This window comes from Mizuhopecten yessoensis, unplaced genomic scaffold, assembly GCF_002113885.1.
Source record: "Mizuhopecten yessoensis strain PY_sf001 unplaced genomic scaffold, ASM211388v2 scaffold1379, whole genome shotgun sequence".
Lineage (NCBI taxonomy): Eukaryota > Metazoa > Mollusca > Bivalvia > Pectinida > Pectinidae > Mizuhopecten > Mizuhopecten yessoensis.
This window is the reverse complement of record NW_018404017.1, coordinates 454,049-469,504: the sequence shown is the minus strand read 5'-3', so window position 1 is coordinate 469,504 and position 15,456 is coordinate 454,049. Positions and strand designations below refer to the sequence as shown.

Below are 15,456 nucleotides of genomic sequence, written 5' to 3'. Positions count from 1 at the left end.
AAAAATAACAACACTTTGTCAGGACCATGAGGCGATCATTCCTACCAACTTTCAGTTCAATCGGTCCAGCAGAACTTGACTTTAAGTTTGAAATAGGTTTTCAAAATGGCGGCCGTGGCGGCCATATTGGATTTCTGATCGACCCGAAAAATAACAACACTTTGTCAGGACCATGAGGCGATCATTCCTACCAACTTTCAGTTCAATCGGTCCAGCAGAACTTGACTTTAAGTTTGAAATAGGTTTTCAAAATGGCGGCCGTGGCGGCCATATTGGATTTCTGATCGACCCGAAAAATAACAACACTTTGTCAGGACCATGAGGCGATCATTCCTACCAACTTTCAGTTCAATCGGCCCAGCAGAACTTGACTTTAAGTTTGAAATGTAAAATGTTAACGGACGACGGACGACGGACGACGACGGACGAAAACGGATAGCAATAGGTCACTTGAGCTAAAGCTCAGGTGACCTAAAAATCTTGAACAATCTAGTAGTAATGATAACAAAAAGATTATCCTATATGCAGGTTATACACCTATTAAAGAATTTGAAATAAAATATAGCATATTTACCCTTGAACTCATCTGGTATTTCACCATAGTCAATTTCTGCCTCCCTCTTTTGCTTGACTAGATCTTCAACTTTACTCTGCAGTGACCGGAAACTATCAATCTCGTTGTGAGTCTTGATGTTGGCCCGCATCATCCGAGCAATGGCATCCTCGAATAGCTCCTTACGGTATGATCTCTGTTAATAGGAGAATGTTTCATTGACAAAATTTAAATTTAAAAATCTCAAAAGAGAGCTCATTGAAATGTTTGAAATTTATTGATTTTTGAAGTGATAAATTATACCCCACAACTCAGTGGGGTGGGTGGGGGTGGGGGTGNGGGCTTAATATTTATCACTTTGTCAGTGCATCTGTCCATGTGACCGTCTGTCCGTGTGACTATCTGTCTGAAGTAAACAGCTTGTGTACAAGATATCTCATAACACTATTTAGTTCATATTTACACCATAGTATGGTAACATTGAGTTCTGCACCTGATTAGATTTTGGTGGTCATCAGTCAAGGTTAAAAGGTCAAAGGTCACAGACAAAGCTTCAATTCATTATAAGGCTTGTGTTCAAGATATCTCATGAGCGTCACAACACATTTAGTATATACATGTATTTAAAACATAGTATGGTAATATCGAGTTCAAAAGTTTATAAGATGTTGGTGGTCATTGATCAAGGTTAAAGACTCAAAGGGCACAGGCAAAGCATCAATCCATAGTTAAAGCTTGTGTTCAAGATATCTCATGAGCCTCAAAACATTTTAATTTATATTTAAAACATAGTAATGTAATAGTTCTAAATTTGGTAAGATTTTGGTGGTCACCAGTCAAGATTAAAACTGATTACAGACTATACCTTGTACACCATTTCCTTACAGGTGGAGTGGTATATCTATGTGAGCTTCCACTCACTTCCTGTGTATTTTAAGTGATGTTTGTATATTTTGATTTCATTATTTTGTTCACACAAACAAACCTCATCATCTGCTATAGCTTTGGCGAAGGCCTCACAGTCTAGGTGGAGATAAATGTCTGTCAGTGTGTTCAGCAGCTTCCTAGGTACCCAGCCATACTTATCTGGGTTTTTCACTTTAAGGTTTTTACATTTTGATCCACACAGCTGTTGCAGGTTGAAATTTAACATAGCAGCTAACCGGTCAGCTAGTTCCTGTGAAGTAAAGAGGAAAAATAACTTTTAATCAGATCAGAAAGTTGCTCATTCTTCATGTAACCTTATGACCAAAGAAATGGTATGACTTTTTATCTGTTTGCTATCTGTAGTATTTCCAAAAAAAAGAATCACTAGGCATTTCTTTCAAATAATGTATAATAACACAACAGGAACAGGACACATATAAAACATGTGATAACATATTCTTGGCTTTGCTTTACATCACAAAATGACACGATTTAACATTCAATTTATTTCAAAACCTAGGCTGTCAACAGCTAACACAGTTATTTTCTTTAGATTTACATCCACTTTCACTTAGCAATGAACATTGTTTCAGAAAAAACATTTTATAAGCCTCACTATGCTATGAGTGAAGTAGAAAATTATGTACCATAGAATCAACCTACAAGGATAAAACTTAAACTCAACATTAAGATTTAACGATAGGAAAAAGAAATCCAAAACTCCACAAAAAACAGAGGCTAAACCATTTCGTGCATCAGATGTGCCACTACCATGATGTCACCTGGTAAATCCAGGAAAGTATCAGAGACAGCATATTCTAAATTACGGACCAAAAGCTGTACATACCAGAGTGAGAAACGGCTCCTTGATTTTCTTTGTAAGATAATGGAACATGTCTACTGTTTCTGTAGCAAGTGTGAGATAGGAGCGGCATTGTCGTTCATCCATGGCCAGCTGACGTTGTCGAGACTGTTGTTCTTCCTGTAAACAATCAATCCTTATCATCAAAATTTGTATAGTACATGTACTTAATACTGTATGTATTTTTTGGTCACTAAAATATATGTTACAACAGTCACTACAGAAAAATCACTACCATTATCATTTACTGCTTCACCTGTTGATATATATGATATAATGCTGATCATGATGTGAATAAACAACCCTTTCCATGAAGGATATCCTGAGATGTGTACTGTACGACCCTATACAGGTGTTGGACACATGTCACAGTCAAGTACAGACATTTTATGTGTGTAATTTACCGTCAAAGATTTTAAAAGATTTGCTTAGCATTACCTCCTGTATTTTTACAAATATTTCTTTTAAATATGTCATCCCCTGAATAAATCACCCAAATTTCCATTTTTTTTTTTTAAAAAGATACTTTTCAAATGAGTTTTAGTATGGAAATTTCTTGGAAAGAAGATGCATTTCAAAGTAAGCTAGCGTATGTCCTTAGTAAATAAGGCAATCAATAGTCCCCCTACTGATAATGATTTCTTTATTTACTGAGCTATACACCTATCTCAGGATATAGGTCACAGTGACAAACGTCTTGTACTCCACACTCCGCAAGCCAAGATATACATACCAAACCTGGTGTGAAATAGTATAGAAGATATGTCCCTGACAAACCTTTTCAAAGGTTGAGGTCAAATGGTCAAACCATATGCCACAGTGAACTACATTTTGCACTTGATCCTGCGCTATCCCAAGATGTACTCTCATAATCTTGTTACTTCAGGTGAAATGGTAAAGAAGATATTCCCTTGACAATTTTTTTCAAAGGTTTAAGTCAAAGGTCAAACAAAATGCCACAATGACATACTATTTGTACTTGACACTCTGCCATCCCAAGATGTGCTTGCATACCAAATCTGGTTACTACTTGTGAAAAAGTAAAGAAAGAGGAACTCTTTGGGAGGAATTTGAATTGACGGGCCAACAGATGGAGTGCAAACCTTTAGTACACCCTGGGAATTTGTGACTCCTATACCTACTTTTGGTTGTTTGGCCCATTCCACTGTGTTTTCCATGTCTTCCTGGATTTCATGGATCCTTTTCAAGCAGTCCAGACTCTCGTCCAACAGGAATGTTGTATCATTCATCAGCATGTTCACAAACTTCACAAAATGTTTGCCATTCCTGGTAAAACAAATCATCACAAAACTTGTTTTTTAACTTGTCATTCAATAAAAAAAAATTAGAAAACGTCTGCATGTCCCCTTGGCCCTGTGGTTGACCTATAAATGCTATATCACTTATATTACACCCTTTTTAATTTGATTTCATGAATTCAAATAGATTTTGAGTCTACTCTCAGGCACATACATTCAAAACCACAAGAATATTATAGTAAGTCTTGAAGTAACGATTAAGTGATTTGCAGTGTATCAAATCCAGTCAAATTCTTCAGTTTATCAAGCAGTGCTTAATTTGTTATGTTTCATTTGATCTGAATTAATCATCCATCTTAACTCAAACTATTTATAAGTCCCATCATATTAAGTCTTTATTTTTTCAACAAATTTAATCCCTTGGATACCTCAATCATGTGTCCTGGACAAAAACTTGCTGTAAATATTAGAATGTGTGTCAAAAAAAAATGTCCCAAAAAAATAATTTGAAGTTAAAATAAGAGAATATTCCGTCTTTGCGTATTGCAGAGTTATCTTCTCTTGTGAGCAGTTATTGATTGTTACGTCATTGGTTTGTGTGAGAAAATTGCGTTGTTTTCTCAAAAATTGATGACGTTACTCTCAAAAACAAATGACGTAACAATCAATACCTGCAATACGCAAAGATGGAATAAAGGATGCATGTAGTACATTTCTCACCAACTTTCTAATAGATGCAGGAAAGGGAAGAATAAAGAAAGTTACCTAGCCTCATCAATCATTCTTAGCTGATGACTTGGAATGCTCCACATGGCCTTGAAGATGATGCTGAGGTGATAACGAATTGTAAACTTGTCATAAAACTCACTGCTGGCCCCTGTTGTCTCAATATCTATGGAAACAAAATAAAACCATAATTATCTTAATCAATTAAGAAAAAAGTTCTGAATAGATTATATTAGGTAAAATTTTATCAGAAATAGTTAAATTATGCATTATATTCAAATGATCTCGATCAAATTATGAGTAAAAGGACTGACTGATTAACAGTCAGAATTAATAAATGTGATTGTATCTCTGTGTCATGTTAAACAAGTTTCTCCCTTGAACAAGATCTATTCTAGTTTTGAAATTGGAGAAATTACCCTTAGCTCTCATGGTTTCTCATTTTTTTAAATACCTTTTTCAAATTTGACCACTTTGAACTTGAAAATGGTTCCTAGACATGCAGTTTCATAACATGAAAGCTCTTCAAACTAGCTTCAGGACAAATATTTTGACTCTTGGCCTCATAGTTTTATACATGATTTCGTCTGAAGTGTCATTTGACAATAAAAGCAGGCCTTTGATCCCAGCAAGCTAGAATCCTGATGGTTCTGTATAAGTTGTTTTTATTTTTTTTCTCGTATGTGACCTGTGTGACTTTGATACTTGATAAAGATTTTGAACAGAAATGATAGGAATATAACATTTTTTGGCAGTAATCTATATATACTGTACCTGTATAAAAGGTCATGAGGGCAGGGACTAGATGCTGGAGAGCAAGTGGATGCATGAGTAGTCTTGTGTGAAGGTTCACTGTCTGTTGCTGTATGGCAGGATTCATGACGAAAATGACTTCGACAAGCTTGGCAGTGAGATAGGGATTGTTGATGTAGCGTGTGCTACTACAGATCAGCACCACCAATACATGTATGATGCGGTCAGAGCATGGATCGTCAAAAATCTGGGGCACAAACCTGAGAGGAAACAAAATTCAAGATTTATATAAAGATCTTGTATTTAAAACATTCATCTTGTATTAAAAACTTTCAGACTAGTTGCTTGAAGTACAATCTATCCCTAAACAAGAGGCCCATGGGCACACTAACTTCTTTGGGCCACGCCCTACACCCCTTGGGGGTAGGGCTGGCTCAAAATTTTCAAAGTATCAAACTGTCAACTCAGGAATAATTCCAATCAAGTTATCAACATGTAATATCCAAAGTATCATTTGCCAATATAAACCATAATAAATTTTGCCCCTTTGAAATTTCAGTCAATTCGACCTTTTTTGGCCCCACCCATCAGCCCCTAGGGGTCAGTTAGGGCTAATATGTGCATACCATCAAACTGCTATCCAATACTGATAATGCTAACCCAGATTGAATTACTTCCAATGGAAATTAAACAAATGTTGGTCGAAAATGTGATTTCCCTATATAAACTATAGTAAAGTTTACCCCCTCCCCAGGGGGAAACATGAGACCCCATAGTCATGAAATTCACAATTTTGGCAAAGCACCTTAAGACTCTTCCATCTATGAAGAGTATTTGATTCTACGATATCTGGGTTTTGAGAAGAAGATTTTTGAAATTTCAGTCAATTTGACCCCACCCACTTTGTCTCAGGTGACCTAAAAAGTGATTCAATACATTTTTCTTATTAACTTATGGCAGTTACATGATAATTGATATAGAACTCCTTCAAATATCATAAAGCAAAAAACCTATTGGTTCTATGTAAAAAAACTCTTTCTGTCCATGGCAAATTGATACCCTAAAGACATTACAGAGAACTTACTGAAGTGCAAACAGTAGGAAATCTGCTATGTCCTCCAGGTAAAAGTCTGGTAATGCTGAAAACTGCATCGGAATGTCATCGGGTAGTGGCAATGTCATTCTGAAAAAACAATGTAAACCACATGTTAAATAAATTGTACCCATTACGACATACCAAGAAAAACATTTTTGTCAGGTACCTTTTTAGATTGATATTCAGATTAGATGCCTTTTATACCAAGTTCATTCATCAAAATACTTGCAATTAACTTTTTATGATATGCTTTGGGTTTTCTCCCTTCCCTTATTTGTTGTAATTCAACCTTCCATTTGAAAGAGCCATTTTCACAGCATTATTGAGGCAAAACTTAAAACTGTTTAAAGCATCCATAATTGATAGGTCATAACTAAAATAAAAATATTTCATGAAAGTACATAATCGGAATATAGAAATTTGTACAGAATTTCTGGTAAGCTTGAAACAAGACTACAACAACTCATCATCGCTGTGATTAAATTGCAACATGTACCCCCTATTCTTCGGATCCATGACTTTAAGTATATAGTCTGCATGAGTACTATAGAACTCCAGGCAGTGCATTAGTAGACTCTCATCCAGCACGGCCGCGTCAGCACAAAGCTTGCTCTTTTGTAGTCTCTGTCAGGGTTAGAAAGCAAAAATGATCACGAATATTTATTTAACATACAAAAAAAACATGTAGACCAGTTCTTGTGATTACACTAAATATCAACAAAACAAACGTCCAGAATGGTAGTACAAGTCAACAAGGTCTGTGCTTTATAATCATATATATGCTCAGGGTTTGAATCCCTATAGCAGAGATTTGGGGTGTTTTTGGACAGGAAATTATTTAAACAAAGAGATTCAAGGTTTGATTCCAAAAAGCAGAGAGATGATTATGAAAAAGAATATTATATAATAAGATATCTCTTTCTTTATTAGAAATTAAACACTCATTCATTAGAAATACAAAACAGAATACCTATATATTGAAGTGATATTAAAGATAAAGCTAATACCTGTGCTTGGGACCTCCATTTCTTGAGGAGCTCTTTGTTTCTTGAGGCATTAGGGAGGATGGACCATTGTGGTTCTGCTGCCTCCATCTCCTCTACCATGCGGTTGAGATCTCGTATTGCACGAAGCCGCCTCTGATAGCGACGGGAGACAGGGATGATGGACAGATGGTGACAGTGGAGTGTCAGATAGAAACATTCTGTGGGAAATTTCGGCTCTTGGTATGGTGGGTTCTTTTGAGATTCTGAAACGAAAAACGAAATATAACTGTTATAGCACAATATGATGAAATACACTTTTAATAATTTTGAAATGCTTCTTTATAATTAAATCAAAATATAATATTTAATGCAATAAATCAAACTAAATACACTTCAAAATAAAAATTATAACCTTTACCAATAGTCACTGACTTTTTCTTGGGATATCCAGAATGTTTTTTAGGATTATCTATGGTAGAAATACTACAGTATCATCAATATCTGATCAAGTGGTTAAGTACCACTTAACAAAGTTTTACATTCACAAACATAAGTAATCATCCTGTTCATGAAAACTGCATATATTTCTAACACTTATTACTGTGCCATTACCCAGGATTAAACTATACCAATTAAAGTCACCAATTTTAATACCTAGCAAATATTCATGTTATAAGCATTAAGTTAGAATAAAGATTGATCTTTAAAACCAATTATATGACACTCCGTCCTTATGTCATAAATGAGTTCCATCTAGGACGTTAATCTGTGAAATCTTTCCGAGTTTGCTTAGTCAAACATGTAACTGGGCCAATTGAGGTCCTTCCATATTTCTGGATGAATCCTACGTTAACATTTTCACCACTGTAGACCATAATGGACCCCTCCATATCAATGCATGGTAGAGTCTACTAAAGTAACATAGGGATGAAAGGGTTAAACAAAAGCATATTTATGTAGACCCTACTGTATCAATGTTCAGGGTCTTCTGATATGTCATTTTCTCTGCTTGCCTGCACTGATGACATCCACAGACCTTTTAAAGAGTTCCAACGTACACAAGAATGAAAGAAGCCCCCTGATTGTTGGAATTTGCACCAGTATAGTAAAAGTGTATATTTAATTACTAGCTCACTGTCGACAAGATCATGTTTAATTACTAATGCATGGTCAACAAGATGATATATCTGTAAACGGCTCCATCTCTAGGAACAATAAAGGGCACCATCTCTTGAACTCTATACATCATATAACCTATAAACGAGGCTTTACTTACGAATCCTTTCCACCCATTTATCTGCATCATCTGGAAGTGATCGTAGTCTGGTCTCTGACTTTATACTAACTCTTGCGTTGGGATGAAATAAGTAGTATACATCAACCTGGAAATCAGAACAGGTTTCATTGCAGTCTTAAAATTATAAACAATATTAATAAAACATTTGATGATGGTCTACAGGGATTTTGACAGAAGGAAGATATAGTGTGTTGAGTGTAAAAAGTCTCCCCACTTGAAAGAGTAGGAGGGTTTCCTGCTGTATGATAGTTACAAATACATTGTACATGATAATTTTCAATAAAATACTTGCTTCTTTTGTCCAATAGCCTATGTAACGCATAACATAACCTGTTTATCTTTGTATTGCTAGTAATGATTTTAGTGGATGTACATTTGTTCTGTTTGTATCATATTGTATAGTTGTATTGTCTCAGTGGTGAGTCTTGTTTGCTTACATCATGTGGTGACTGTGTATAATTGTTCCATTGAGATTGGGAAGTATGGTAGGATAATTTCTATTTTGGTTTTTATAAACAAAGGTAAACAAATTATATCATTTAACTGTAACAATAAATACATAATTAAATTAAGATTTCTTCCTTCATTTATTTGAAATTGAATGGTAAATAATGTGTCCTGTTTCGTTTTTAATTATCTGTGAGAGTTATTTCCCCTTTACGTGTTACCTGAGAGAAAATGGTTTGATATAATTAATAGTTTGACAGTGTATTTTTTCTCTTTTCATTCATTTGCAGCAGAGTTCTAATATCCATGTCTGTTATAACACACAAAAATCATGACCATACTTACTTTGTCTAAATTTATTTTCTTTGCTAATTTCTGAAGAATATACAGTAGATTCAACATAAATCCATCTCCGGATACAAGTCGCTCATCAACCTAAAATGAAACAGAACAAACTAACAAGTTGCTTTGATAAAAAATCCTTTCTGGCAGTTTGCTGACTTCATGAAGAGAAATTTTACCTATTTTAGATTACAAACAAAAAAGTACTGAAATCCTTTCGAATTAACTTAGTACTCATAAGAATTATCATATGTTTCAACATTTTTTTATATTAAATGGTACAATGCTTCAATTGTAAAGCTATTAATACAGTACTGAATAGTATGTCTGACCCAATGTTCAGACTTAACACTATGCATGAGATAAAATTTCAAAGCCAGCCAGTGATCAATATATCCCCTTTTTAATATCAAATCCTTTTTAATTATATTCAATTTAATACTATTAACTTACGTACTGTTATTCAAATATGTGGGGTGAGCGAAGTTTATTGTGCCCACATCAAAGCCATCACCCATAATTTAGTTCCCCTGATCATTTTACTGACCAACTTTCACATAATCATTAACATATATATATTCATATCTGGAACAGACCTTATATGTATGCAATTTATTTGTAAGCAACAGCCATGCAATTTAAACTGTATGTGTAAAAAAAATCATCTTCGATTAATAAGTGGTTACTTCTCTGTAGAGAAACAAGTTGTTGCATTTGGCAAACTTACCTGTATTTGAGATTTTTTGAGATTCCGTGTTAAAGCTGTGGCCATGAAGGTGAGAGCAGCGTCCCTACTCTCTGAGTTGAGGAGGATGTTATGGAAGACCTTGAATAATTCACTCTGGAACAAAGAAAGGAATACAAGAATAAGTATTGAAAAATATATAGTGGAAAGTAATAAATGTACTTCCAATACTTTAATTACAGATATAAACCTTTAGACATTTAAAATGTTCAAGGGGTACTTGCTGCTAAAGTAAATTGGTTAAGACCACTCTAAAAGAAGGAAAAAATTCAAAGAGGATGTGGCATTTGTTTTGAAACAAACAAAAATACACATAAAGACAAAATCATGATTTCAAAGTATTTAAGTCAAGAAAGTAATTTCTGTGTTATGTTGACGTACCCGTACATACTCCATGCCATGTTGTAATGATTGGTGAGTTAGTTTAGTGTTTTCTGGTGTAAGCTGATGTCCTGAAAAGTACTTCTCTACAACCTTGGTCTGGAAAACAAGCAAGAAATCATTCTTTTATTTATAAATATGCATTATGACTTACTGTGACATGGACAAGTGATTCTTTTCTAAGAGTTCAACCTTAACAATAATCTTTGCTGAATATTTAAACTGAGTTGATTTATATTTATGACATATTTGAAAGGAACACTAGAATGCATGCATTGATAAGGCCTCTGCTACTTTATCATTTCCATACATTTGATATCATATTCACTGATTTGAAAGTTGCAGTCCTACTGTTTAATCACCAATTTCGAAAACAGGAAATCAGAATTCCCAAACCATCACACTCCAGCTCCCCATCCCAACCATTACACTCCAGCTCCCCATCCCAACCATTACACTCCAGCTCCCCACTCCTATCCCCACCCAAACCATTACACTCCAGCTCCCCACTCCGATCCCCACCCAAACAATTACACTCCAGCTCCCCACCCCTAACCCACCCAAACCATTACACTCTAGCTCCCCACTCCTAGCCCCCCCCAAACCATTACACTCCAGCCCCCCACTCCTAACCCACCCAAACCATTACATTCCAGCTCCCCACTCCTGGCCCCACCCAAACCATTACACTCTAGCTCCCCACTCCTAGCCCCACCCAAACCATTACAATCCAGCTCCCCACTCCTAGCCCCACCCAAACCATTCACTAAAGCTCTCCACTCCTAACCCCACCCAAACCATTACACTCCATCTCCCCACTCCTAGCCCCACCCAAACCATTACACACTAGCTCCCCACTCCTAGCCCCACCCAAACCATTATATTCCAGCTCCCCACTCCTAGCCCCACCCAAACCATTATATTCCAGCTCCCCACTCCTAGCCCCACCCAAACCATTCACTAAAGCTCTCCACTCCTAACCCCACCCAAACCATTACACTCCAGCTTCCCACTCCTAGCCCCCCCGAAAAGCATTACACTCCAGCTCCCCACTCCTATCCCCACCCAAACCATTACACTCCAGCTCCCCACTCCGATCCCCACCCAAACAATTACACTCCAGCTCCCCACTCCTCACCCACCCAAACAATTACACTCCAGCTCCCCCCTCCTAACCCACCCAAACCATTACATTCCAGCTCCCCACTCCTGGCCCCACCCAAACCATTACACTCTAGCTCCCCACTCCTAGCCCCCCCCAAACCATTACATTCCAGCTCCCCACCCAAACAATTACACTCCAGCTCCCCACTCCTCACCCACCCAAACAATTACACTCCAGCTCCCCCCTCCTAACCCACCCAAACCATTACATTCCAGCTCCCCACTCCTAACCCCACCCAAACCATTACATTCCAGCTGCCCACTCCTAGCCCCACCCAAACCATTACACTCCAGCTTCCCACTCCTAGCCCCACCGGAAAGCATTACACTCCAGCTCCCCACTCCTAACCCACCCAAACCATTACACTCTAGCTCCCCACTCCTAGCCCCCCCCAAACCATTACATTCCAGCTGCCCACTCCTAGCCCCACCCAAACCATTACACTCTAGCTCCCCACTCCTAGCCCCCCCCAAACCATTACATTCCAGCTGCCCACTCCTAGCCCCACCCAAACCATTACACTCTAGCTCCCCACTCCTAGCCCCCCCCAAACCATTACATTCCAGCTGCCCACTCCTAGCCCCACCCAAACCATTACACTCTAGCTCCCCACTCCTAGCCCCCCCCAAACCATTACACTCCAGCCCCCCACTCCTAACCCACCCAAACCATTACATTCCAGCTCCCCCCCCAAACCATTACACTCCAGCTCCCCACTCCTAGCCCCCCCCAAACCATTACATTCCAGCTCCCCACCCAAACCATTACACTCCAGCTCCCCCCTCCTAACCCCACCCAAACCATTACACTCCAGCTTCCCACTCCTAGCCCCACCGAAAAGCATTCCACTCCAGCTCCCCTCTCCTAACCCACCCAAACCATTACATTCCAGCTCCCCCCCCAAACCATTACACTCCAGCTCCCCACTCCTATCCCCACCCAAACCATTACACTCCAGCTCCCCACTCCTAACCCACCCAAACAATTACACTCCAGCTCCCCACTCCTAGCCCCACCCAAACCATTACACTCCAGCTTCCCACTCCTAGCCCCACCGAAAAGCATTACACTCCAGCTCCCCACTCCTAACCCACCCAAACCATTACATTCCAGCTCCCCACCCAAACCATTACACTCCAGCTCCCCACTCATAAGCCCCACCAAACCATTACACTCCAGCTCCACACTCCTAACCCACCCAAACCATATCACTCCAGCTCCCAACCCAAACCATTACACTCCAGCTTCCCACTCCTAGCCCCCCCGAAAAGCATTACACTCCAGCTCCACACTCCTAGCCCCACCCAAACCATTCCCTCAAGCTCTCCACTCCTAGCCCACCAAACCATTCACTCAAGCTCTCCACTCCTAGCCCACCAAACCATTCACTCAAGCTCTCCCCTCCTAACCCCACCCAAACCATTCACTCAATCTCCCCACTCCTAAGCCCCTCCTAAACAATTACACTCCAGCTCTCCACTCCTAAGCCCCCCCCAAACAATTCCACTCCAGCTCCCAACTCCTATCCCCACCCAAATCATTCGCTCAAGCCCCCCACTCCTAAGCCCCACACAAACCATTACACTCCAGCTCCCCTCTCCTATCCCCACCCAAACCATTCGCTCAAGCTCCCCGCTCCTAAGCCCCACCTAAACCATTACCCTCCAGCTCTCCACTCCTAAGCCCCACCCAAACCCCACCCAACCCCCATCCAAACCATTACACCCCCGCTCCCCCACCAAACCATTACACCCCAGCTCCCCACTCCTAGCCCCCCCCAAACCATTACTCTCCAGCTCCCCACTCCTAGCCCCCCCCAAACCATTACTCTCCAGCTCCCCACTCCTAACCCCCCCCAAACCATTACACTCCAGCTTCCCACTCCTATCCCCACTCAAACAATTCACTCAAGCTCCCCACTCCTAGCCCCACCGAAAAGCATTACCCTCCAGCTCCCCCCTCCTAGCCCCACCCAAACCATTCAATCAAGCTCTCCACTCCTAACCCCACCTCTAGCTCCCCACTCCTAGCCCCCCCCAAACCATTACACTCCAGCCCCCCGACCAAACCATTACACCCCAGCTCCCCGCTCATAACACCAACCAAACCATTACACTCCAGCTATCCACCCAAACCATTACACTCCAGCTGCCCACTCCTAGCCCCACCCAAACCATTCCCTCAAGCTCTCCACTCCTAACCCCACCCAAACCATGACACTCCAGCTTCCCACTCCTATCCCCACTCAAACAATTCACTCAAGCTCCCCACTCCTAGCCCCACCCAAACAATTACACTCCAGCTCCCCACGCCTATCCCCACCCAAACCATTACACTCCAGCTGCCCACTCCTAGCCCCCCCCAAACCATTACACTCTAGCCCCCCCCCCCTAGCCCCACCCAACCCATTACCCTCCAGCTTCCCACTCCTAGCCCCCCCGAAAAGCATTACCCTCCAGCTCCCCCCTCCTAACCCACCCAAACCATTAAACTCCAGCTTCCCACTCCTATCCCCACTCAAACAATTCACTCAAGCTCCCCACTCCTCAGCCCCACCTAAACCATTACACTCCAGCTCTCCCATCCTAAGCCCCACCCAAACAATTACACTCCAGCTCCCCACGCCTATCCCCACCCAAACCATTACCCTCCCGCTCCCCACCCAAACCATTACACTCCAGCTGCCCACTCCTAGCCCCCCCCAAACCATTACTCTCCAGCTCCCCACTCCTAGCCCCCCCCAAACCATTACACTCCAGCTCTCCCATCCTAAGCCCCACCCAAACAATTACACTCCAGCTCCACACTCCTAACCCACCCAAACCATATCACTCCAGCTCCCAACCCAAACCATTACACTCCAGCTTCCCTCTCCTATCCCCCCACAAACCATTCACTCAAGCTCCCCACTCATAAGCCCCACCAAACCATTACACCCCAGCTCCCCCCTCCTAACACCAACCAAACCATTACACTCCAGCTATCCACCCAAACCATTACACTCCAGCTTCCCACTCCTAGCCCCCCCGAAAAGCATTACACTCCAGCTCCCCCCTCCTAACCCACCCAAACCATTCACTCAAGCTGTCCACTCCTAACCCCACCCAAACCATTACCCTCCAGCTCCACACTCCTAACCCCACACAAACCATTACATTCCAGCTCCCCACTCCCAGCCCCACCCAAACCATTACACTCTAGCCCCCCCCCCCTAGCCCCACCCAACCCATTACACTCCAGCTCCCCCCTCCTACCCCCACCCAAACCATTACCCTCCCGCTCCCCACCCAAACCATTACACTCCACCTCCCCACTCCTAGCCCCACCCAACCCATTACACTCCAGCTCCCCCCTCCTACCCCCCCCAAACCATTACATTCCAGCCCCCCACCCAAACCATTACACTCCAGTTCCCCACTCATAAGCCCCACCAAACCATTACACTCCAGCACCCCGCTCATAAGCCTCACCAAAAACAATTACACTCCAGCTCCCCACTACTAACCCACCCAAACCATTACCCTCCAGCTCCACACTCCTAACCCACCCAAACCATTCCATTCCAGCTCCCCACCCAAACCACTACACTCCAGCTCCCCACTCCTATCCCCACCCAAAAAATTACACTCCAGATCCCCACTCCTATCCCCACCCAACCCATTACACTCCAGCTCCCCACCCAAACCATTCCACTCCAGCTCCCCACCCCTAGCCCCACCTAAACCATTACATTCCAGCTCCCCACTCCTAACCCCACCCAAACCATTACCCTCCAGCTCCACACTCCTAACCCACCCAAACCATTAAACTCCAGCTTCCCACTCCTATCCCCACTCAAACAATTCACTCAAGCTCCCCACTCCTCAGCCCCACCTAAACCATTACACTCCAGCTCTCCACTCCTAAGCCCCCCCCAA

General features: G+C 41.2%; 1 protein-coding gene across 2 annotated transcripts in view; it reads right to left on the bottom strand.

Moving 5' to 3' along the window:
* Positions 1-15,456, bottom strand: part of LOC110460754 (ubiquitin conjugation factor E4 B-like) — a 41,741-nt gene that overhangs the window by 10,776 nt on the left and 15,509 nt on the right. For both annotated transcript variants that reach the window (XM_021513870.1, XM_021513877.1), the window contains exons 12-24: positions 10,375-10,473; positions 9,976-10,089; positions 9,252-9,341; positions 8,439-8,544; positions 7,184-7,425; positions 6,673-6,800; positions 6,165-6,263; positions 5,102-5,340; positions 4,367-4,493; positions 3,485-3,629; positions 2,328-2,462; positions 1,539-1,730; positions 575-749 (exon numbers count right to left, since the gene is read on the bottom strand). In XM_021513870.1, coding sequence (XP_021369545.1) covers positions 575-749; positions 1,539-1,730; positions 2,328-2,462; positions 3,485-3,629; positions 4,367-4,493; positions 5,102-5,340; positions 6,165-6,263; positions 6,673-6,800; positions 7,184-7,425; positions 8,439-8,544; positions 9,252-9,341; positions 9,976-10,089; positions 10,375-10,473 — 1,891 coding nt within the window. The remainder of the gene's footprint in view (positions 1-574; positions 750-1,538; positions 1,731-2,327; positions 2,463-3,484; positions 3,630-4,366; positions 4,494-5,101; positions 5,341-6,164; positions 6,264-6,672; positions 6,801-7,183; positions 7,426-8,438; positions 8,545-9,251; positions 9,342-9,975; positions 10,090-10,374; positions 10,474-15,456) is intronic.